We start from the raw sequence: 24,510 nt of genomic DNA on the forward strand, positions 1-24,510 counted from the left end.
AAAACAGCATAATGCCATGTGTCGTTAAAAAGCCATCTTACCTTAAGCTTGAACTCCAGCTGTGGCAGGACGGACAGCAGTAGATGGCTGTCGATGTTGTAGAGCTCCAGGATTAGGTCAAAGACATGTTCTGACAGATCACTGACTGAAGTCTTCCCCAGCATCAGCACCTGGTTAAAGAACTGAGACACCAAACAGCACATCACACACACTCGCATCCATCAAAGTCTACCATGCTGCATTGGAGAACCCTTTAAAACTCACTGCATACCCGTCTGGCAGCAGCTCTTCACATGCTGTTGATTAGAGATTAGTTTGAGGAAGCTGGTATTAGATCAAAACAAAAAAGTAAGTGGCTTCATCTTTGGGCTGGAGGGGCCGTCTCCAACAGAGCGCAGATGTATGAAATAGAAAGAAAATCAGGCCTTTCTGATCTATTAGAGTTATTGAGAAGTATTCTCCTCTGGTAAGGACCTCCGCACTATCTCTGGCACTTTTAATGAGCCCTGCAGGGAATAAGGTTCACAGCATAACAGTGCTGCAAGCTCCTGCGGGTGTTACTGATAAATGTGTATAAGCTCAACACGCCGTTTGAGCGTGGAGAGGCGCTCTTGATCTCCGGTTAATGTTGCAAGCCTCAACGAGTTTTTGAAAGCAAAAGGGCTGGAGTCAAATCATGGACGTTCATTAGGGATTATTCATGATTTAAATAAACTAGAAGAACTTACTCGCACCCTTTGTAAGTCAGCATGATTTTGGCACAGCCGACAAGAGATAGTGTGTATGTTCTATGCAAAGTTAACTATTATATATCACGTTTACTCACGTTGGTAATGTATGGCTCTATGGCCTGAGCGGTTCTCTTCAGCAAGGCTTTGGCCAGATCGTACGCTTGCTTGTTGAGATTCTGCAAGACAAGATGGAGGAAATTAATAATTAACGATTACCTATTAATACAGGTATGTGTGTGAATCTCATGAAACCTGTCAAGAACATGTCCTGGTCTTATTTTAAATAAAATTAAATAAAAAAAATAATAATATTAATAAATTAAAAATACACTTCAAAATTACTGTAAAATAAACTTGAAGATAATCAAATCAACATTGAAAATAATCATTTAGGGGTAAGGTGTGCTAATTGACATGGAAAGTATTTAATAAGCCTTATTTTCATCACGTAAATATCATTATAAAATTAAAGACAGTTAAAACAAATACCAACATGATATAAAAACATTCAATTTAAATCACGCATTAAAATGTGTTACATTTAAATATGCACTAAACAAGAACAATATTAAGTTAAACAAAACTAAACCCAAGAAGCTAAAGTTCTGCTAAAAGCTTCATCGTATTATCCACATTAAAATTCATTATGTAAAATTAAAATGTAATGTAAAGTGCATGACTGTTAATAAGTAATGACTTTTTAAATGGCTTTGCAATGCACGCAACAAATTATGTAAACACATTAATACAGTATTATAGACAAAAAATTATAGGCCACACACACATACATACGTGTGTGTGTGTGTGTGTGTGTGTGTGTGTGTGTGTGTGTGTGTGTGTGTGTGTGTGTGTGTGTGTGTGTGTGTGTGTGTGTGTGTGTGTGTGTGTGTGTGTGTGTGTGTGTGTGTGTGTGAGAGAGAGAGAGAGAGACTTTTCTTTTTTTTTATTGAGAATCAAGTTTATTTGTTTTCTGTACCTTGTGTGCTGGGACCAGGTTAACCAGAACAGTATCCAGGAGTTCCTGCGAGACCGAGTCGCCCTCGCAGACAATTGAGCTCATGAGATCCACCATATGCATGTGGACTTTCTGGTTGTGTCCATTGCTAAAAATAAACAAATAAATCATGGTAAAATCAAGAACTGACCTAAAATCAGGTGCACCAGGCAATCAAAGTGAAGAAACGCAAGATGGGAAGCAAGCGCAATGGGGCAGAGAAAACAGAAACACATCTAGGTTTTTCCATTTACACATGAGAGCCGAGCGCTGCAGTGTCCCGCTCATAGAGGACATTTCCGACTGAGTGAACATCAGTGGCTGAGATGAATCGCCCCATATGCAGCCTTTAGCGCACATGCAATGAAGGGTTTCCACCTGGGATTCGCACGCATCATTGTCATCTGACCGAACGCAGGGAAATAATATCGCCGAGCAGGAGGCTGACAGTTCATTAGGACATAACAAATAGGCTGCAGCTTCACATTTGCATCTCAAACAGAAAACAGCAAAATAAGGAGGTGCTTTACTGAATTATGACAGTTGTTATTGCAAGATTCAACGTTGCACTCTCTAACCAAATGGCAGCACTATTACAGGATTACAAAAACTACTGGGTCATGTAATTAATACTCACAATAATATTTTTGGTGATATAAAATTAGCAAATAGAGTTTCCCACACATTGACTAATTCGTGGTGCTGCGCCATAGAATCAACATCGGCCACCACATATTGCGTTTCGTTATTCATTTACTTTTTCAGCTGCATTTCCTTTCCCTGCTCTCCCTCCGTCTCTCTCGGCCGCCAAAGCGAATTTCTGTCCCGCCAAAGCCTTATTTGATCGGGGAGTGATGTAGATGATTGCTGCGCTTGTGACAGGGCTCATGTTACTGAAAGAAAGAGCAGAGCGAGAGAGAGCCCCGGCCGCGCACCCTCACCGTCTTCAAACTGTCTTGCTCTCTCTCGCTCCCTCGCGCATATTAATCAAAATGAATTGAGAATTGACACGATGGTAAAAGATAGGAAGACCGAAGTTCACGTGGAGCATTCGGATATTTTTTCCCCTGAATTACCGCTGGGTGTGAATTGTGCTAATAAAATGTTGCCTTATCTTCTCTGAAAAGTGTTCCGCACATTCAGCTGAAATAAAAAACACTTTAAATTAACAAAAAAAAAACCTACCCAGTGATTAAATGTTTTCTGTGTTTACACAAATCTTGTGCAATGTCCTAAACTGCCGGGATAATCACAAAATGCGTGCCGTGGTCCGCTAATGACACGTCCGATTCGCGAACTAATGACTCCTTGAACCGATTCAATTTAATGAATGGTTAAAACAACTGAAAGCTATGAAATCCAATAGTAAAATCACAGCTTTAAAGAAAAGAAAAAAGAGGGCAAGAAAGGTTGACGGTGTCCGTCGGCCACCACCGAAGACCAAGAATTTTGACCCCTTAGCAAACAAGCGATTGCACCTTCTTTAGAAAGTTAAAGTCCCTGTAAAGTCAAAATTTTGTATGTGTTCTGAGTTTGTCACACCACAGAAAAATGTGTTATTAGCCACCCTGCCAAATTTGAATGATAAAAAAAGCCAGCAAGTACATAAAATAAGTTATCAAAATCTTGAAAAAATGAGCAGTAGTCTCTGCTCTCAAATGCTGGGGGCGTGTCCGCTGGCTGTGCTGAAACCACACCCACTCGCGGGAAAGCTGCCGTCGCCACACTCAACTCTACAGCCGGAATAGATGCTCGCACGGTGGGCATGCACTGCCGATGATGGCACCAGTTGTCGGCGCGACGGGAGGATGAATGCCGAGGCGGAAGATAGTCGGTTCGGCCCCATTCACCAGTAATAACGGATTATCAGTGAATGTCTCAGTTGTCTCCGAACTATCCCGTGTAAAATGATCACTTACAGAGGTGGGTTTTGGCAGTGATCCTCAGCTCTCCATCAAGGTTGGCTCTTCACAAAATTAATCCACTTCTTCTTGATGTAATCGTTTTTCGGAAATTTAAATAAGGACACCGATCTGTTTTGTATGTGATCCGGTGATCGCATCCAGGTAGTAGGCCTACGTATTTCCGTGACGAAGGCATAGCTAGTTAGCAATCTGTAGGCTGCTGTAGTAACTAATAGTACTGACCGTAACTCACGATTGAGCGGCAAAACTGATGTGAATGTGCTCTATATTGTTAGGGGAGCGGACAGCCTCAGTGGGTCCAGTGCGTCATCAAGTAGGGGCGTGTCCACGAGCTCAGGGGCTCCAGTGCATCATCGAGCCCCGTTTTAGCCCCGCCCAAAAAATCCGGAAAATAGCAATGGTGAAAAACTGTTTAACGGTCTAACTCCACAATTCAGTACTTCACAGTTCACACACAGTCTTTGTAATATGTTTTAGCAATACATTTCTAACATTTATAATGTGTTTAGAATTTTTTTTTTTTTATTGCCTTTACAGGGACTTTAACTAGTCGCAAGTTTGCAGTAAAATGCAGTTGGGTTGTCGAGGTTAAAACACTATATAAGCTGTGAATCAATAAACTTATTATAAATAATGTTATATGTAATTTTTTTACTCTTACACTGAATGTTTGGATTTTGTGAAGGTGTGAATCATTTTTGATTAATATTTAATATAATAAAGTTCTGTGTAACAAATTATTAACAAAGGAATTATTTTGAATAACATGTCTGTTGGAGACCCTGTCTGACATGGAACAATGGCTAGCTCGACCCTACCTCCTCCTCATCCCGTCCCCTCCCTTCAGTTGCACGCGCACTAACCCCAACCACCACCCCCAAAACATTCTTGTCGGTTATTGGCTGGAACACTGTAATGTTTCGTGGTCCAGGTTGGACCAGTTTGTTTCTTTTGCCGTTTGTTGAGCCTGGGCTGTCCGTGTTTTTTTACAGTGTGTTCAGGGGACAGGCAGCTAGCGGATAGTGAGGAGATGTTTGCTGTATGTGACAAAAAATGTTTCGGCCTAAAAAACGCGTGACATGGCTTAGAGCACCTTTAAATGTGAAAAGCATCAAACAGACCATGATTTTTAGATAAATATATCCTTCGCTTTCGCTGCCTTTGATATCCCACAATCACGTGCTTTCCATTCTGTGACGGTTGAGCTAAAAGTTAAAGATGGCATCTGCAAGTTGCGGTTGGAGGTCAGTTTGTGTAAATGCACATTTATGACCAACGTTTTCCACTCTTGATGTCATTTGTAGCGATAAATTACTACTGTAGAAATTAAATATTTGCTTAGTTTTCCCCAAAGCTCGCTCCATTTCGCTGTAGATCATTACACCGTTATGCTGCCTCCGAAGTCTGTCCGAGATCAGTTTCGTCAAAGTCCCTTTCAGGCAAGTCATTTCACTCTGTGGCCATCTTTGAAACGTCTATAAATATCTTGGTTGTTTGGTATTCCTTAGAAATAATAATATTATTACTTTGAGAAGTTCATTTTGTTATACAGTAGTGATATATTTCTGTTATAATTTATAAGTTAAACTGAACTTTTATTTTGACGGTTTGTCATGAAGATCTTTCAGTGTTAGTTTTCACTTTCAGTGTGTATTTGACAGTAGTTTTTCACATATGAAACGGTGAAAAGCTTATGAAGTGACTCTCAAAGCAGCTCTGGAGATGAAGTTCATACAGTATGTTCATGTCATATGACGGCAGACGCTGAAAGCACTGTGAGCGTCACGTGTGTGTGAATTTGTGTATCAAGCGCGATTCATTCACACAGAGACATGCAGAAATCACTTATTAGCGACATGAACTGAATGGCTGTTCTTGCGTTTATTTCTGCTGTGTGATAGGCTGTTAGATTAATCCATATTGAGTAAAAATGTCCAGAGCTTATTTTATCACTTTCTCGATATGAAATCGTTTATTGCCCAGCCCTATTTTCCCAATTAGTGACTGGCTCTTTTATTTAGAAGGCGGGACTTATTCAGCATTGGGGCGGTGCACTTTCTCCCATTCAATACGAGTGCACAATCTTTGTATATCTAAAGTCTTTCTTTTCGTGAGGTACCTTTGTGCGCAAAGGGTGCCAACAAAGTCATTGCCTGATAAGGCAGTGAGGCAACTCCACTGAGTCATTCATTTGATTAGTTCAAACAGCTGATTCATTCAGGAACAAAGTAAATGGTCATTAAATCATTGGTTCACCCAATTCTTCAAAACGTGGATTCATTCAGAATTTAAACACCGATGTGCGTTACTCGGAGATGCACAATTGTTCTGTATGTATGTGTGTATATTAGGGCTGGGTATTGACACAAATTTCACAATTCGATTTGATTTCGATTCACAAGCTTGCAATTCGATTCAATATTGATTATTTTGGATATCAGGTACAATACATGGCAAATTTTCTCAAGGAAAACAAATCTCTTAACTAATGCAGTTGTAGCCTAATATAATATTGAAGGTAAAAAATAAACTGATTTGTATACAAACACTTAACACTTATTTATTTTTATAATAATAAAGTTATGTGAAATATAAACATTTAAATGGTGGCTGTCATAAAAACTTGCCAGATTTATTCAAACATGCATTAAATATTGAAGAATATTTAAATTATAATGAATATGTAATATGGTGCATATTTTTAGCAAAATGCTCCTCTCTAGAGTAAATTTTTCTAGCTGACTAACGAGTTTATGGTCACTGGATATGGTTTTTAAATGGGTAAATGTGACGTTACATGACATTGTTTACTTTACAAGCTGTTTTACTGACGTCTTTCCACGGTTGAAACAATGATTGAGCGATTCCATGTGACATGATACGGATTTCGATAAGTTGTACTCTATCTTTTAACACACTTTCAGATGCTCATTCATGTGTATTTTGCGCTGTAACTGGTATTATTAAGGCAGAAGAGAAGATAATGTACTTCTCTTGAGCTAAACTGCGCCAGAGCGATCTCACGCCACTGCGCCAAAACGGAATTTGTGTTTTTGAATTTCGTAAGAAAATGGACGTAATTTGAAATCTGAGACTTTGTTTTAGTGGTGCACGATATATCGGCCGCCGATATAATATCGGCCGATATGGTAAAAAATTTTACACATCGGTATCGTTCCGATCTCAAAATAGGGCCGATGTGAACAGGCCGATAATCATTCCTGTGTATTTGACGTGTGTGTAGATGTGAGTGTGGGGGCGGGGATGTTTGGCTTTGCACAAGCGTATACATTACGAGCGCAAGTCCTGTCAGTTTAAACATCAAGCGCAAGAAGACTGGAACTTGCGCGCTGTTTTCTGTCAGCCTTACTAAGGCGTATTTTTGTCCCGCCAAAGCCTTATTTGACCGGTGAGTGATGTAGATGACTGACAGCTGCGCTTGTTTAACTGAGAGAACGAGCAGAGAGAGGGCAATTTTTAAGTTAATCTTGATCGTTACACTTGATCGGACACTGTTTACCTTTTCCGGCTACAACCGAGTTCCCACGGGACTTCAGCGCGAGACTACAGCTTGCCGTCTAAAACACTTTTTAGGTGAATTTAAACAATGGCTAAGTTGCTAAACGCATCTTGTTCACATGTAATGCCCCTGTTCATGTTGGACAGACATTTTAATTGCATTTTGTGTCTGTTAAGAGGTACAAAGACACTCTTTTTGTTTATGCCCCCATAACTGCCGTTTTAGCTGAGTGGGAGCTCTGGGCATTTGCGGGAACAGCTCTGTGTTGCAAGCACCGATCCGGTTCGTTTTTTTTTTCTATAGACAATACTCACAAAGGTGTAACGATCGAGATTAAATTAAAAATTGCCCGGAGTTCTCCTTTAATGACACGTCCGATTCGCGAACTAATGACTCCTTTGAACCGATTCACTTTAATGAATGGTTAAAACAACTGATATGTCCAACACTGAACTCAAGAGACATCAATCAGAAACACTTTACAATAAGGTTCCATTTATTAAAGTCTAGTTAACTACATTAGTTAACATTCTATTAATATTAGTTTCTATGCGGATTTACTCCATGACAAAACCACCCCAGTCATTCTAGAATGATTCATTCTTTCCAAATAGAGCTATTCAAGTCATCTGGTTAATTGTTTTTATATCGCAATGTCATTTTTTACCAATATCGTGCAGCCCTAATCCTCGCTATGTGTTTTCTATACAGAGATATCGACATCGGTAAATATCGGTATCGGCCATAACAGCAATATTAATATCGGTTATCAGCCACAATTTTCACATCGGTGCATCACTACTTTGTTTCATATCAATAGTAACAAAGCACAAAGATTATTGCGATTTATTGGATGGGATGTGTGTTACAATGTTCCATTCATTCGTCAACTGAAAACAGGATGACTAGCCTAATCGATTCTTGGGATTTAAGTTCGTAAAAATGAAAATCGATTAAAATCGAGAAATCTATATTTTTTACCCAGCCCTAGTGAATATGTGGGTATACACACACACTACAAAGAAAATTAGAAAATACTAAGATTTAATTTTCTTACTCTATTGAATGCTTCAATGGTTAGACGTGAACAACAGACTCACTTGATCACTTGAAACAGTGTTCTGTAGAGCTGAGTAAAGATCTCATTACTGTCCTCCAATTCAAAGCAGATGTTGTAGGACTTCACCCAAGCGATGTTCTAGGGAGCCAGAGGGGGAAAGACAAGGTCAGATACTGGTTGAAAAACCATTGTAAGACCTTGCTTCAGAGTATATTAATTGGGTGCCATACCTCCAGAAGATAAAAATATCGATTAAACTGGGCACTCTTGGTGTCCTCCAACCCTTTCAGCTGTCGAGTTATGAACATGAAAATATCCTGAGTGGAAAAGAAGAGCAGACAGTTTTAATATTTTAAGCACCTGCAAAGGCAAGACTTCACAATGCATGAGAGACTGCAGTGTTATTTTAGTATTTTCTGCAGAACAACTCGATCCCTTGCTGTCTTTTGTTTTAGGTGAAGAAAAAGACAAATGCACACAAATAAATATCACCCTCAAAATTTTCAGTTTTAAAATGTATACCAATACAATCTAATAGTTCTTTCCCAAAATAAACCAGAAATCACAAAATTTGACTTAATGGGGCCATAAAAGAAAAGTATTAGACTGGTCATGTGATCTCACCATGGCAGCCACCATGGAGGGAAATTAAAATGTAATCATAGATATAAACATTTATAGTTCTTCACTGATATATGCAAGAACTATCATGGTATTCAATAGACTGAGTTTTCCAACCTTAAGTTTATCAGGTGATGTGTACGGTGCCTCGGGGGCGTAGATGCGAAATATATCTGCAAGACAGCAGGCCACGAGCAGTCTGACATCTTTGTCTGGGTGTTTGAGGAAAAAATCTGAGGCGAGATGCAAGGCCAAGTTCAGATAGAGTTCCTTCTCCTCCTCTGAGTCCTGGTCCATATCCATGAAGGTTTTCACCACCATCTGAGGTTGAAAAACACCATAGAGCCGTGTGTCAACCACAAATCCAACTAACAGTGTAAGACACTCTAATGGGAAACACACTTTCACTTGGCAGTCCTACTTAAAAATAGACATAAGTGACAAAGCCACAGAGGGAGGAAACTGTATCTACAAGCTGTAAAAACGGCTTGAAATACGAGCATATAAATGATAATTTCATTCTGTCTGATAAAACTTCAGCTGAGGTTTCCATTTGTGTATCTGTGTAAGTGCCCTGTAGAGAGCGTGACAGGTTTCTATTTACAACTGGTTTTTGCAGCGTTAAGCTTTATAGCCAAATCACAGGCATGTCTGTTGAGCATGTTAGTTAGTGACTAACTAACTAACTAACTAAAGTAAAAAGGGGTGGGGTAATTAAAAAATAGAAAAAAAAGGAAAAAAAGTTAATATTACAAACTGTTTCTGCATTTATTTTATTTATTTTTCTATTTATTTATACATGTACATCCATTGTACATCTAACCGAAGAGTGGTACAGACATGCTCCAGGACCCATTATTCATTGTAATTACATCGGGGGTGGGGGGGTGGGGGGGGGATATTTTCACCACTAATCATAAACTCTTTCACTTTGAGGCCATCCTTAAAAATATTCTTGTTTGCCGTAACCCGACCGACCCTGTAAAATTAGGACCGACCCAATTTTTTATTTTTTTCCCCTTTTAGTCCGACCGACTTGCCGGTTGTAAACTTGCATTAAGACCGACCGATTTTTTTTTTTACTCTTCAAACAACTAATACAAATGCAATAAAATAATATACATTTATTATAGTAAGTATTGTGAATATAAATTGCGTAGGCTACGTTCTTTCTTTTAAATAAAAACCCGTGGCGTCATCTATTATGATTATGTTTACACCATTGGTTTACGCATGTCACACTATGGCCTGTGCGTTCGCTTCGTTTCATTCACGGTCAATGGTTCGCGCTCGGTGATGATGGCTGCGGCGGGGCTGCTTGTGAAATACGTCTGTATGAGCCTACATTTAGTCGCTCATTATTCGAAATTCAAATAGGGAATCGATGTTAACGGCCTTTCCTCGGAGCGCGTCCAGCTCGTCATGACATGCCCACCGCGAACGCACGTCACACAGCAACTGCAGGCTCTGACAAACAAACACACATAAGTGTGGGAAGCCAAACACACCGAAAGGGGGACGAAACAGCGCGGTGTGTTACAGAGTTCGCGCTGCGCTGACTTGTAATCTGCGTGGCTCAATGGACCGAGACGCGCGAGCGCGACAGACTCGACAGCGCAGGAGAAGTGTTTGCTTGCGCCAGCCAATGGTCAGAGCGGCGGGAACTAATCTCACCAGCGCCACGCTGACCAATAAAACAGCACATCCCATACCGAAATGTACTAAATTGCACAAAAGAAAATCGACCATTCCATAATATGTCAGGACTACTTAATCGGCCTATAGTTTCCTACAATGCGCCTAGCCATTTGACCACACTGATTTCCGTTAATAATAGCAGATGTTTATGGGTCAAATCTCTCACTCTCTCTCTGCAACTTTTTGTTACCCTCCTTTCCTGCCCCTAGACCAGAAAGGGGGCTTGTAACAGTATGGGTCAAATGTAAACGAATGGTGCCAAACGCGCTGTTTTATTGGTCGGTGCGGCGCTGGTGAGATTAGTCATTTTAATTTATTTGTTTCCCTCTGAAAATCCACTTTCATTGAAATCTAGTGGCTCCTTTTTTTTTATTTTTTTTATTCTGCCTATTTTTTTCCAAATGAATCCAGCTGGAATTAATGCAATAAATATGTTTTTTTTTTACAAAGATTTCAAATTGTTTGTGGTCTATAACCTGTATCAGAATGAGGTTCGCAATGGTGCGCCCGAAGGCATGGGGGTTGAAGACCCAGTCAGTGACGTCACGATATGCAAATTTGTTTAAATTCATACCGACCTAATCACCATGACCAAAATTATCCTTTTTTTTTTACATTGAATCTTGAAAAAAAAAAATATATAGACCTACCTACCGACCCTTTTTTTTTTTTTTTTTGCTGTTACTGCAAACCAAAATATTTTTAAGGATGGCCTGAAGAATGACAGATTGTTCCTCACCTTCAGTCTCCGAACCATCTCCTCCTTGGAGATCTTATCGGAGATCTCCTTCACCCCCGGCGGGTAGGTGATTTTGCCGTCCGTGGCTCGATTCTTGGAGTGAGCCATGCTCTCCGATCAGTGATTGCTGAGAAAGAGAGAGAGAAAAAAAAGACATGAATATATGAACACTTATAAATGAACAGGGAATTTACATCAATTACTCTTTTGGAAAATGTGCTATTAAAGAAATAATCTAATGGATTCTGTATAAATCCTGGATCTCCCCCCAAAAAAGTGAAGGCAAAATCTTTTTCTTTTTTTTTTCAGAAAATTGCAGGATGCTGGCCAAAACCTCACCTCCTGTGGATGGTTAAATATTGACACCTCTAAAAAAATCCATTTTAGAAAGAGCAGTCTCATGCATTTCATTGCCACATAGACATTTAAATTCAAAGAAATGCTACACTTTCAACTCAAGCTGCACAGAGGTTTTGCCGATTATCCAACTAAAACACTACACCCACATATAAACTATAACACCAACCGTTCTAAATCTAAATAGACAAGTCAAAAATGCAAATGAATCTAACTGCATAAGTGAAGTGTTGTGCATGTTCTTCAGCTGTAATTCATGTTATAAACAAGTTATAACAAGATATAAACAGCATATTTAAACCAACTGGCATAATGAAGAGTAAAGATTAAATAAGGAAAGACACTATCAAATGCTTCATCAAGTTTTTATCCAAGTAACAAGATGGAGAAAGATGCATCGCTTGTAATTTTTTAAAAGGCAAATACTCTTTACTTTACATCACAACAATTAGGGATATACACTACACGCAGACACGATTAAACGGTAGGGATTTTGGACAATCAAATCGCAATTATGCTCATATGACGTTGCTGTGCAACGCAGTCACAAAAGTTTATCGTTTGCATGCGTTTTTAAGTATCGCCGTTTAAAAACAAGTGATTTCTAACCATTGAAGTGCCATAAGCAGTGAAAAACTGAATTCACAATTTCAAAAAAAGTCTAAACCTCCGCTCTGAGTTTGCATGTTTTGATGTCCACATATTCTTTTTTCAAGAAATTACTGGATGTAGCATTTCTATCGTTGAGAAGCGGCCAAATATTAAATATTGTTTACATTTTAATTAAATGTAATTTGGCCAATATTAAACAAGGATTTGATCTGCTGTAAAGTGTAACAACAAAAATCACTGGCACGTTGGCACCCTCCACAGGCATTTGTTATAATACATAATTCGTTGGACCATTTTTCCTGCCGGTGCGACCAAAAAAAATTTGTTAGCAGTCGCGCTGGCGCGACCACCACAACGTTGCCCAACATCAAATGGAAAACGTAATGAAAAAGGAACGAAACTGCTCTACTCATTATTTTGTGCTTCACGGACCGTTTATGAGTTTGGACCAATGTCAGTGCAGCGCGAGCCGATCTTGATCAAGCGACACTATTACTACACGGCGCTAAGAGATCCAGAGGAGAAAGCATTTGAATTCGCCACAGAAGTAATAACATTGCAGCGAGATCTAGTGAGAAGCATTCAAATGTCTCCGTTATTAACGGATCAAACAGCGCTGACGTGGAAACCAGGAGAAACATTGTGCCGTGGTGGATGAACTAGTTATAGGCTTTAAGTCCACAGATCAGCAACATTCACCATTATACCATGATTTAATGTAGTAACACTAACTGTTTGGCAGGAATAGTAAAATGCTCTCAAGTACGTCACACATCTTTTTCCAGCACTTCAAAACTCAAATATTATATCATATTTAAAAGTTATTTTATTGTGATGACCAAAACATTTGTTCATCCTTCAAAGATTACCCCCATTTATAAAACTAAAAGTTTCAAGATGTAGGAAAAAACACACTTATTTAAAAAAAAAAAAATTAATACTTTCTTTTTTTTTAAATCAAGGAAATTTCTCTGGCATTTCTTTCTTTTTGCTGTATCGAAAACGTATTGTGTCGCTTCGAACCATACGAACCGTGAATTTTGTGAACCGTTACACCACTACTAATGTGTCAAAGTGACCATTTATATTTTCAAGTTAAAACATAGTCATTTATGTCTTGAGTGAACAAACAGTTGAGAAAGAAAACGCATGAATAGATCAATGCAGTCGGTCTTAATTTTTTTTAGACAGTCTTTTTTTTACATTATCTCACCTAAATGTTTGTTCACTCATTGAATTTGTGTTTTTACAATGGGGTAATTTTGTTGTTAAGAGTTTACACAACACAAGGAAGCTTGATTTCAATCTTTGAATAAAAGTGAAAAAGTAGCACAAATAAATACAATAGAATAAAGATACAAATGCGTTTTCACACCTATAGATTGTTTGTTCTGTTCTGTAATTTGGACAGGGAGTAATTTGTTACAATGTTGCAGTTTTTTTCTTGGTACGGTTTGCTTTCACAAGGCAACCTTTCAAAGCATACCAAAATGTGTTCACGCAAGACACATGAGAGAACAACTGTCCTCTTATTGGTCCTCTTATTTCCTCTGTGTCATCCATCAAGATGATTGACAAGTTCGCTTCCTGAGCTTATTGTGACTATTTGTAATTGTCGAGACAGATCATGCAAACACTATACGAATGTAGCCGTCATTGCCGCTGTTAAATTATACTACATTCGTATTAAGACTACAACAAATTTAAACACGCTCTCTCTGGATCTCCGAGCGCTGTCTAGAATCAGTGTCAAGACTAGGGGTGTAACGATATTCGAACCGAACCGAAAAACCGCGATACAGAACACACGATTCGAATCGCGATACTCTCATTGCGTACCGAACACGCCCCTCCCCGCCCCCTGCTACCCCGGCCCCGCCCAGCCCGGCTCAATGGACCTCATGTCTTGTGTACAGTACACAACGAATTCAGTTTTGTAGCTAACCACCATTAACACCAAATAACAAGCTCCGTGTTTTGTTACTTTCGATAATAAGCAAGGTGTAATCTTTCAAATTTGTCTATTTGATACGAAATTCAAACAATAAATGTCGTTTTGGCGCTCTTTGATGTGGCGTGACAGATCGCTCTATGCCTACTAAGCTCCTCATTTCAAACGGCAACGCGGCGCGCGGGTAAACGCGATCATCTCTTCCTCAGTTACGGAATGGACACCTGAAGGTATGTTGAAAGATGCAGTATACTTACTGAAAGGCATCATAACTCGTGTAATCGCTCAATCAGTGTTTCAGCAGCGGAAAGACGTCAATAAAACAGCATAGCTTGTCACTAGCATTATATTTACCTCAACAGGCAAGTGATTCAGTGTCCACAACTTCCTATAAATGGTTCCTATAAATGAACTCTTGCACTAAATAAATGCACCATGTTAGCCTTTTTTTTTTTTTAAATTTAATTTTACTTAACCTGTTAATGATATCTTGATTATTTAATGTATGTTTAAAATATCTTTCATGAAAATGACAACTGTGTAAAGTATTATATTTCAATAACAAATTAGAGTAAAACACAAGTTAATGCAAAAACTGCCTTGTGTTCAGTTTACATGTTTTCATACAATGTGTTGTGTGTTGATTATTATATCTAAAAAATAAATAGCATCTGAATTTAGGTTAAAAGTCTAGGCTACAACCTTTAATGTTATAGTAATGTGCGGCTCCCTATATAGTGTACAGATTTAGCAGATTTTTTTTTAATCCTTGTGAAACGTTTAATTGTAATTGAATTAATTTAAAGACAAAGACAATTTTTTCGTTAAACCACTGTTTAAAAAAGAAAAGGGGAAAAAAAAGAAGCAATTTTAGCTTTCTAAACCGAACCGAATCGAACCGAACCGAGACGTCAAAACCGTGGGAAAACCGAACCGTCAATTTTGTGTATCGTTACACCCCTAGTCAAGACACATGCAAACAAAATGCGAATGTTATAATGCAGCTAAAACAGGAATCAAGGCTTGATCGGGACAGCATTCTCGCACAGAGAAGCTCAATTACACAACATTTTAAGATGAAGAGGTGCTCTTTTGGTTTTCAACTGTGATAACTAATGTGCTCACTCCTAGAATCAGACACTACTGCTATTTATATAGCACATTTCCCATTATGAATTATAATACCATTTGTTTCGTTGGTCCGTTAGGTCGGATTGCTTTCACACCTCAAGCGAACCGCCCTAGAGTTCGTTTGTAATCGTTCCAAGACCACCTTGTTCAGGCGGTCTCGGATTGATTGTTTTGGTGTGGATCCGAGTGTGATTGCCGTGTTCACATATGCCTAACGAACCGAACCAAGGGAGAAAACGCACCAGGTTCCAAAACAAACACCAAGGTGTGAAAGCACCCTAAGAGAAACGTTTTTTTTGGGGTAGGTCTAACAGTATTTAGAAATACTACAGACACTGAGTAAAGTAATCAAATGTAAAATAACACTGGATAGTTTTTTTTAGTCCTATATTAATTAAATACATAATCCTGCTATCTTTTGCTGTTTTATTAACAATAATGAGACACATATTAGGCTGCTGTCACTTTAAGAGCTTGTGCACGGATCCATTATAAAAAGTGTGCGAGTACTGAATAGTTTAAAATCGATTGAATGTTTAAATTGATAAGACTAGCCGCAGCTTGTCTGTATGGGATTAATTTATTCATCCAAACAGACCTCTATACTGAATTAATAATAAATTGTACACGTTTAGCATTCTGCAACAAATATTTTTAGGATTTTCTAGACTATTTTAAGTCGTAAAGTGAGCAGGATATATATATTCAAATTCAGCGCATGGATTCAGCAGACATGTATCATGCATCTGGTCTCTGAGCCCTCCCCAGCTCTACAGCGCCTCACAAATTTCCAATGTAAATCTGTGGTGAAAAATTATAAATGAGAATGATAAATTTAGTGACGATGCAACACTAGCCCAATTGTGCAAGTGACAATTCCGTCAACTGTCCTGACTGCCGAAACGCGAGAGTCTGGTATCGACGCCTGCTCACCTGTCGAGTTACCATCTAAATGAGGCAGCGGAGTCAGAGACTGAGCAGACGGCCAGGCACGTCTGTGCGCTCCGAGTCCGAACGTGTGTTATCCAGCGCGGGGAACATCGTCAATAAAAAGAGAGCCACACTTGATCCAGATCAAGTTGATAGATTGGTGTTTCTAGCAAACAAAATTAAGAAATGAATTAGGCAGGCCTTACTCCTGCTGCTGTTTAAGTTGTCATGTTATTGTTTGTGCCGTGCTGTTCCGATTCTGTTTTTTTTCCATGGGGGGGCGGGGCTCGTAGATATTCGAATATATTTGAATACATTGCTTGATATTTGATATCCGTTCGAATTAGATTTTTCTCAAAAGTGACAGCCCTAGTGTAGTGTTTATTGGTCATGTTTAATCAAAGCATTCAATCTCCTGTTTATTCAGCTACAGCGATAGGGATTTCCTGGGCTGCGTTCCAGTCCACTTTTAGACACGAACTTGTGAACTTACCCTAAGCACTTCCCCTCGGAGGAATCCCTGCCACCATTTTGAAGTGAGTTCCACTTCATGGAGTGGACGAGGGAAGTTTATATGGCTCCCTCGATTTTGACAGAGGGAGCGAGCGAGTCTACTTCATGTGTACACTTCAGGCAGCTCCATATACCACAATGCAACACGACTGTGACGGCAACACATATTGCGTTTAATTTACCCCACTACAAACAACACTATGATATATTCCTTTTTTTATTTTTTTATTTAAAGGGTAACTAAACACTGAAACAACTTTTTTTAGTTAATGATCTGTAAGAATGGAGCTTCATAAATGCTGTTCTTTGATTCGAGTACATTTTTTGACATTTGGGTATAAAGTGTTTTAATTTTCAAATATATGGTGTAAAAACGTATGAGTGCTGCCCTCTTCAGGTTAAACGGAAAGCTCCTGCAGTAGGGGTACTCTCTGACGTAGGATACTCTCTGACGTAACTCTGTCACGCCCTTGGCAGCCCCTGGTATAAAAGCATCTGGTTCCGTCAAAACTACTGTAGCGAGTCAGGAGTTGGAATTACGAGTATTGAAAACGATCAGGATAGTTTTATATTTGAAAATCAACAAACAACAAATAAAACAAGCAGCTCTATGCACTTTTTAAGGCAAGATTCTATTCTGTGGCATTTCCTTCTGACCGTCGTCAATAGCAACGCATTATAAACACAGTGCAAATCCATGCATCACAACGGACATTACCCTCTCGTTTCATTCAAATACAATTTGCCATCTTGCGTCTCCGTTTTTGATTGTATTGAAAATAAAATCAGAGTTAATTTATTGTTTACAGAGTTTGATAATATTGTTGTGATCATCTTGTCTGGACGATTGTTTTGTACGCTGTACAAAATGGATTTATAAACAGGTAAGATTTAAAACATTAATGCAAACTTTTCTTCGTGGAAGCTTCACGTTTATTTCGAGAGAGATAAAATATTTCAACTCAAAACAACATTTTGAAGTGTATTGCAGCAACTTTTTTGTGCATGTTCTGCAGACAGGGTGACCATCATCGATTAAGTTTCCCTCAGGACTTTTGTAAAAGCCAAAATATGACCACACACCTCAGATTTGGCCCTCTTAAAAGGCAGAAAAATCAGATGAAGGTGGGGAAGAAAATACTTCAAATGACCGCTCTGTTGCAAAGCTACTTGCGTCACTCCAGTCGGTCTCCATTTTAGCGAGTTTGACAGCAGCTGTCAATCAATCCCTCACTGCGGTCTCAGTTCGTCCCCTCTATCTCCGCTGGGCTCTGCCCACTTTTCCAGCATTTTTCAAATATTGCCAGTGGTTGGAGTCAGGCTCTGACCAGGGGTTTAGTTACCCTTTAAACAACTCAAACACACCTACACTCACCGGCCACTTTATTAGGTACACCTGTCCAACTGCTCGTTAACACTTAATTTCTAAGCAGCCAATCACATGGCGGCAACTCAGTGCATTTAGGCATGTAGACATGGTCAAGACAATCTCCTGCAGTTCAAACCGAGCATCAGTATGGGGAAGAAAGGTGATTTGAGTGACTTTGAACGTGGCATGATTGTTGGTGCCAGAAGAGCTGGTCTGAGTATTTCCGAAACTGCTAATCTACTGGGATTTTCACGCACAACCATCTCTAGGGTTTACAGAGAATGGTCCGAAAAAGAAAAAACATCCAGTGAGCGGCAGTTCTGTGGGCGGAAATGCCTTGTTGATGCCAGAGGTCAGAGGAGAATGGCCAGACTGCTTCGAGCTGATAGAAGGGCAACAGTGACTGAAATAACCACTCGTTACAACCGAGGTATGCAGCAAAGCATTTGTGAAGCCACAACACGCACAACCTTGAGGCGGATGGGCTACAACAGCAGAAGACCCCACCGGGTACCACTCATCTCCACTACAAATAGGAAAAAGAGGCTACAATTTGCAAGAGCTCACCAAAATTGAACAGTTGAAGACTGGAAAAATGTTGCCTGGTCTGATGAGTCTCGATTTCTGTTGAGACATTCAGATGTTAGAGTCAGAATTTGGCGCAAACAGAATGAGAACATGGAACCATCATGTCTTGTTACCACTGTGCAGGCTGGTGGTGGTGGTGTAATGGTGTGGGGGATGTTTTCCTGGCACACTTTAGGCCCCTTAGTGCCAATTGGGCATCGTTTAAATGCCACGGCCTACCTGAGCATTGTTTCTGACCATGTCCATCCCTTTATGGCCACCATGTACCCATCCTCTGATGGCTACTTCCACCATGTCACAAAGCTCTAATCATTTCAAATTGGTTTCTTGAACATGACAATGAGTTCACTGTACTAAAATGGCCTCCACAGTCACCAGATCTCAACCCAATAGAGCATCTTTGGGATGTGGTGGAACGGGAGATTCGCATCATGGATGTGCAGCCGACAAATCTGCGGCAACTGTGTGATGCCATCATGTCAATATGGACCAAACTCCCTGAGGAATGCTTCCAGCACCTTGTTGAATCTATGCCACGAAGAATTGAGGCAGTTCTGAAGGCAAAAGGGGGTCCAACCCGTTACTAGCATGGGGTACCTAATAAAGTGGCCGGTGAGTGTATATACATATAGAATGCTGCATTAAACAATTTCGTAAGAAAAAATAAAAAAAATCAACCCCATAGTGGATTCTAAGTGATCAAGGGCTTAATTAGCACGTTCGAATTCAGCCTATTGCAAAGGTTCTGCCAGTTCTTGCCAGTAGCAACGTAAGCAATGACGTACATCCGAGTGAACGAGACGGAGGGAAGTTAGCGAGTGAAGGGCATGACAATTTTTGACTGGAACACAGCCCCTGGAATGACGGCGTTATCTACTTCTGTGGCGGGGCATATTTGGCATGTCTGCACGAGAGAGCCCTCTGGTGTTCAGATGGAGCAGTACGTACTACCGATCAGCCGCACTGACAAGCTGCGCATAAAATAATCGCAGCCTTTGCTAAATCGCATGCGGTTTCAGTACGATTAATTGTGCAGCCCTAGTTATTGATAAAGTGAATATGCATTAGGGATGCTTCGATCAGGATTTATGCAGCCTATACGGATAACCAATTTTTTGTCATCATGATCACGATCATTCAAGCTTTGTACAAGTAATAATTAACCGCTCTAATGAATGTCAGTGTTTTTTCCAGATAAGTAATACCACAGACTTTATTTACAGTAATGCTATAGATGTTACATGTGTGTCCTGAGTTTCCCCCCGTTCATTGTGTATTTGGTTTAGTCCTGTGTTCGTTTTCCCGCTCCTCGTTTGTGTTCAGTTCCTTCACCTGTGTCTGGTTAATTTGCCCCAGCTGTGCCTTGTTTCCCCTATCTGTTCTCTGTGTATGTAAACCCTGTGTTCTCCTTCACTCCTTGTCGGTTCTCGTTTGTGTATGGTGTGTTACTGTCCCCCGTGATCCTTGTTTTGTTATTGAGTAAAGTATATTTGAATTGGACCTGTTGACTGCTGCTTCTCCTTCAACCTGCACCACACCCGTAACAATAGATTGTTGTTTCAATTGAGAATTAAATATATATTTTTCAATGAACATTTTAATAGGCCTTTAAATACATGGCTTATGCAAAACACTATCCATATTATGACACTTTTCCACTACATGGTACGGCTCGGCTCGGTTAGCTTTTCCACTGCAGTTTAGTACTGTTTCAAAGTGGGTGTGAATAAACGGATCGTTTTAGTTGCGCCGCCTCTACTGCCGTGACATCATCGAAAACGCAACACAAACAAAACAAACTCAAAACACAGGAGCAATGGAGCATATTGATGGAATGGTGTTCTTGATTCTCGGCATGCAGATGTTTTTCCACTGAAAGACAAAGAAGTTTGTTTGTTCGGGTTTGGCGTCTCGTGTAGCAAATCCTATGACGCTGGTAATGATGAATCTCTCTGACCAATCAGTGATCTACAGTGTTTACACGTCACATTTTACTATCAACCGAGGTGGTACTAATTAAGTGAACCGTACTTAGCCATACCATGCAGTGAAAAAAAGCCATATCACATGCTTTTTTGCATTTTGGAGAGGTTTACTTTTACTTAAAACATAGCCTAAACAACTGTGTTTACAAAGATACTCACAAAAACAGGCATTTTGACACATAAGTGTATGAGCTGTATGAGCAGCAGCTTTATGTGCGCTGATTGCGCTCAGAACCAGTCTCTCAGACAGCACGCGCACATATCGAATGAACAGTCAAATCACTTGTTCTTAAATGGCAGGCATAAAACCGCATCGTTTCTTGAGACCGTGCAATAACTCCACTTTGGTGATGACATGACTGTGGCGCTGAAGTCTGACGCCATCAATTTGCAATCGGTTGGTGAGATCTGCCTATTTTAGTGACTCCCGATCGAGTCAGAGATCAATGTGATTTTCGGTCGAAACCGATCTGCTGACGATTGATCAGAACATCGCTAATATGTGTTAAAAAAAGTTAGCTGTCTCTAACCTGTTTCCATTCAATTGACCTTTTACCATTAAAGGGTTAGTTCACCCAAAAATGAAAATTCTGTCAGTAATTAATTACTCACCCTCATGTTGTTCCAACCCTGTAAGACTTTCGTTCATCTTCGGAACACGAATTAAGATATTTTTGATGAAATCTGAGAGCTGGATCACTCCTCCATACTAGTCCATAGGCTTCTTCAGGGATTGAACTTGCCGGCCTCGAAAAGTTATTAAAGACATCGTTAAAATAGTCCAAGTGACTACAGTGGCTCAATCTTAAGTTTATCAAGCGACGAGAATACTTTTTGTGCGCAAAAAAAAAAAAAATTACAACTTTATTTCAACTATTCATTTCCTTCTCTGTGGGCCTCGAGTCAGTTCACTAGTGTAATAGCGTAAGCTTCTGTTGTTGTACGTCACACGCATCACGCACATGACCAGCGTCGGCCAATAGTGAGCCTACGTGTGACGTAGCTCTACGGAATCACACTACGTTAACTGACTAGAGGCCCAAAGAGAAGGAAATGAATAGGTGAAATAAAGTCTTTTTTTGTTTGTTTTTGCGCACAAAAAGTATTCTCGTCGCTTGATAAACTTAAGATTGAGCCACTGTAGTCACTTGGACTATTTTAACGATGTCTTTAATAACTTTGAGGCCGGCAAGTTCAATCCCTGAAGAAGCCTATGGACTAGTATGGAGGAGTAGGGCTGTCGCGATAACCGCAATATTGCAGTACCGCGCTACTGACAGGCCAACCGCAGAGGAATGCAAGTAACCGCAGCAACCGCCAAACCGCGTTTTCTTTTTTCATAAGGCCACCCTTCGTAGTTCGTACCATGTGTATTGAATGTTAAATAAGTTAATAATGATAACAAGACTGTTTATCATGGTGATTTGTACAGAGGCTTCGTGGATTTGGACTTAAGCCTAAACAGACAGTGAATGTGATCGACTGAGCGCGTGCGATTACCTGCGTCTGTCTTTGAAGTCAAATCATGTATATTCGTGAAAAGGTTGCCGTTTCCAAGGAAAGCGAAATATTTGTCGTATCATCCTTTTAACGTGTAAGGGTAGGCTATTTACCATGAATGGCGTCAGCATTACACAGCGCGAGGAAGCCGTGGGGGGAAAACAGCGAGTCACGCATTGGTCTATTAAGTGAAGCATTGCTTCAGCTTTGCCCAAAAGTGAAGCAGCCAGCTGAGCCTTGGAAAGTGGAGCTCAAAGTTAAAAAAAATAATTAACGCCTTGTTTCATTACATCTATCATTTAAGGAATCAGCTTTTTTGAACGTTTTCGTTGAATGAACGGTTTAATGACTCACTCAGTCTATGACTCAAAGACAGTCTGTTGGCATAACAATGTAACTGCGTGCTGAGTGACAGTCTTTCAATGCGCAGAGACGCTGTTTAGTTTCGGTTACATTGTTTTTGTGTATACTGACCACATCATAACACGTATTTATAGCAACAAATAAATATAAATAAATAAATGGCGGTAATACCGCATATCGCGCTATTGAGCCACTCAAAATTACCACAAGGGAAATTCCTTCACCGCGACAGCCCTATGGAGGAGTGATCCAGCTCTCAGATTTCATCAAAAATATCTTAATTCGTGTTCCGAAGATGAACGAAAGTCTTAAGCCCCGTACACACCGGGACGAATATCGGCGCGCGTTATTCGTCAGCGTTTTTCAACGTGTTTTTTGTGTTCACACCCAAGCGATTTTCGCTGACGATGAGCCGAGTGCAAATTCATTCCCTGACATTAGATGGCGCTTAATGTAAAACAGAAATAGTCCTATTTTGTAGTCGCTGTCGCGTTTGTCATCATAGTTCTTTATGTCCCGACACCAACGAGACCAGCAGCTCTACATTAATCTTGCCTCGCATCTTCCTCGTCTTATTTCTTCCCGGCAGTGTAGACCATAGATATCCATAATAAAGGCCATATTTGGCCAGCAGCGCGGACGAGATCTAGCCTTTATTATGGATATCTATGGTGTAGTAGACGCTACTTGGCGCATCTTCTTCGCCGTTACGTATGTGTGCTCAGCAAGACCGTTTTGTGTTTGAACGCCCCCAAGAGCTCCAGACACGTGAGCAAAAGCGCCAATCTCATTGGTCAGATAGTTTTTGACGCGGTGCGTCAAACCAAAAAAACGAACCCGAGGCGTTTTAAAAAAAATGACGCTTTTACGCGTGGCGTTTTTCGCGTCGGTGTGCACACTCACATTGGCGCCCTTTGTTTAGTCACGAGGCGTTAAACGTCTGCGAATATCGCGCGCGAAATTCGTCCCGGTGTGAACAGGCCTTTACGGGGTTGGAACAACATGAGGGTGAGTAATTACTGACAAAATTTTCATTTTTGGGTGAACTATCCCTTTAAAATGGTGTGCATAATGACATCATCTCTAACAAACTGAATTGTCGCATAAGGTTTGTTGTATAGCTAAAAAATCTGCCCTTGAGCCATTTCCATACATAATTTCACATAAATCGCAAATTATATTGTATCTTTCACATCTCAAATATTTGTCAAATCTAGAGTAATGAGATAATTGAAATTCACTTGTTTACAGCTTATTTTCACAAATAATATCATTAAATTAGGAAATATCAGAAGACGACAGCAAAGCTTTTCTGCATGTAACTGCCTTTATGTGCAGAGCCCATGGGTTTTTGGACACAGAAATTTTAAACATTGGTAATGGTTCAGGGAAATATTCAGTCTATACAACTGCAATTTTTAAAGTGGTTTGATGTGGCCGTGAATGCCTATAGCCTAATTCAATAGCAAAAAAAGTTATTTATTCTGGTTTCAGAGTTCAATAACATTAACCTATTTTTTAACGCGTAGCCTAACTGATGCCGTCTTATTCTCACATAACAATTCTAAAATTCGGTTAAAACTTTTTAGATTAAGCCCACTTTATTTTCCTCATTTGTTTAAGATAAAATTACATATTAACAAATTGTATAAAATTATTTTATTTACAAGTGTCATGTTTGTGATTATCATTTGTCATGTAGCCATTAGGGGTGTAACGGTACATGTATTCGTATTGAACCGTTTCGGTTCGAGGCTTCCGGTTCGGTACGCATACAAACCGAACGATTCCTTGGAGCATTTTTCCTGCCGACAAAATTCGCGCTGGCACGATCACCACAACGTTGCGCAACATCAAATGGCAAACGTAATGAAAGCGGAACGAAACTGCGCTATTGTGCTTCACGGATCGTTTATCAGTTCG

General features: G+C 39.9%; 1 protein-coding gene across 1 annotated transcript in view; it reads right to left on the minus strand.

Annotated features, from left to right (window-relative positions):
- Positions 1 to 24,510, minus strand: part of pds5b (PDS5 cohesin associated factor B) — a 61,850-nt gene that overhangs the window by 32,532 nt on the left and 4,808 nt on the right. The window contains exons 2-8 of the mRNA XM_056270734.1: positions 11,289 to 11,415; positions 8,969 to 9,172; positions 8,461 to 8,547; positions 8,271 to 8,368; positions 1,708 to 1,834; positions 827 to 907; positions 42 to 182 (exon numbers count right to left, since the gene is read on the minus strand). Of these exons, the coding sequence (XP_056126709.1) occupies positions 42 to 182; positions 827 to 907; positions 1,708 to 1,834; positions 8,271 to 8,368; positions 8,461 to 8,547; positions 8,969 to 9,172; positions 11,289 to 11,396 (846 nt within the window). The 5' untranslated portion in view covers positions 11,397 to 11,415. The remainder of the gene's footprint in view (positions 1 to 41; positions 183 to 826; positions 908 to 1,707; positions 1,835 to 8,270; positions 8,369 to 8,460; positions 8,548 to 8,968; positions 9,173 to 11,288; positions 11,416 to 24,510) is intronic.

Source organism: Rhinichthys klamathensis, unplaced genomic scaffold, assembly GCF_029890125.1.
Source record: "Rhinichthys klamathensis goyatoka isolate OS25496 unplaced genomic scaffold, OSU_Roscu_1.1 h1tg000308l_1, whole genome shotgun sequence".
In the NCBI taxonomy this organism is placed as follows: Eukaryota; Metazoa; Chordata; class Actinopteri; order Cypriniformes; family Leuciscidae; genus Rhinichthys; species Rhinichthys klamathensis.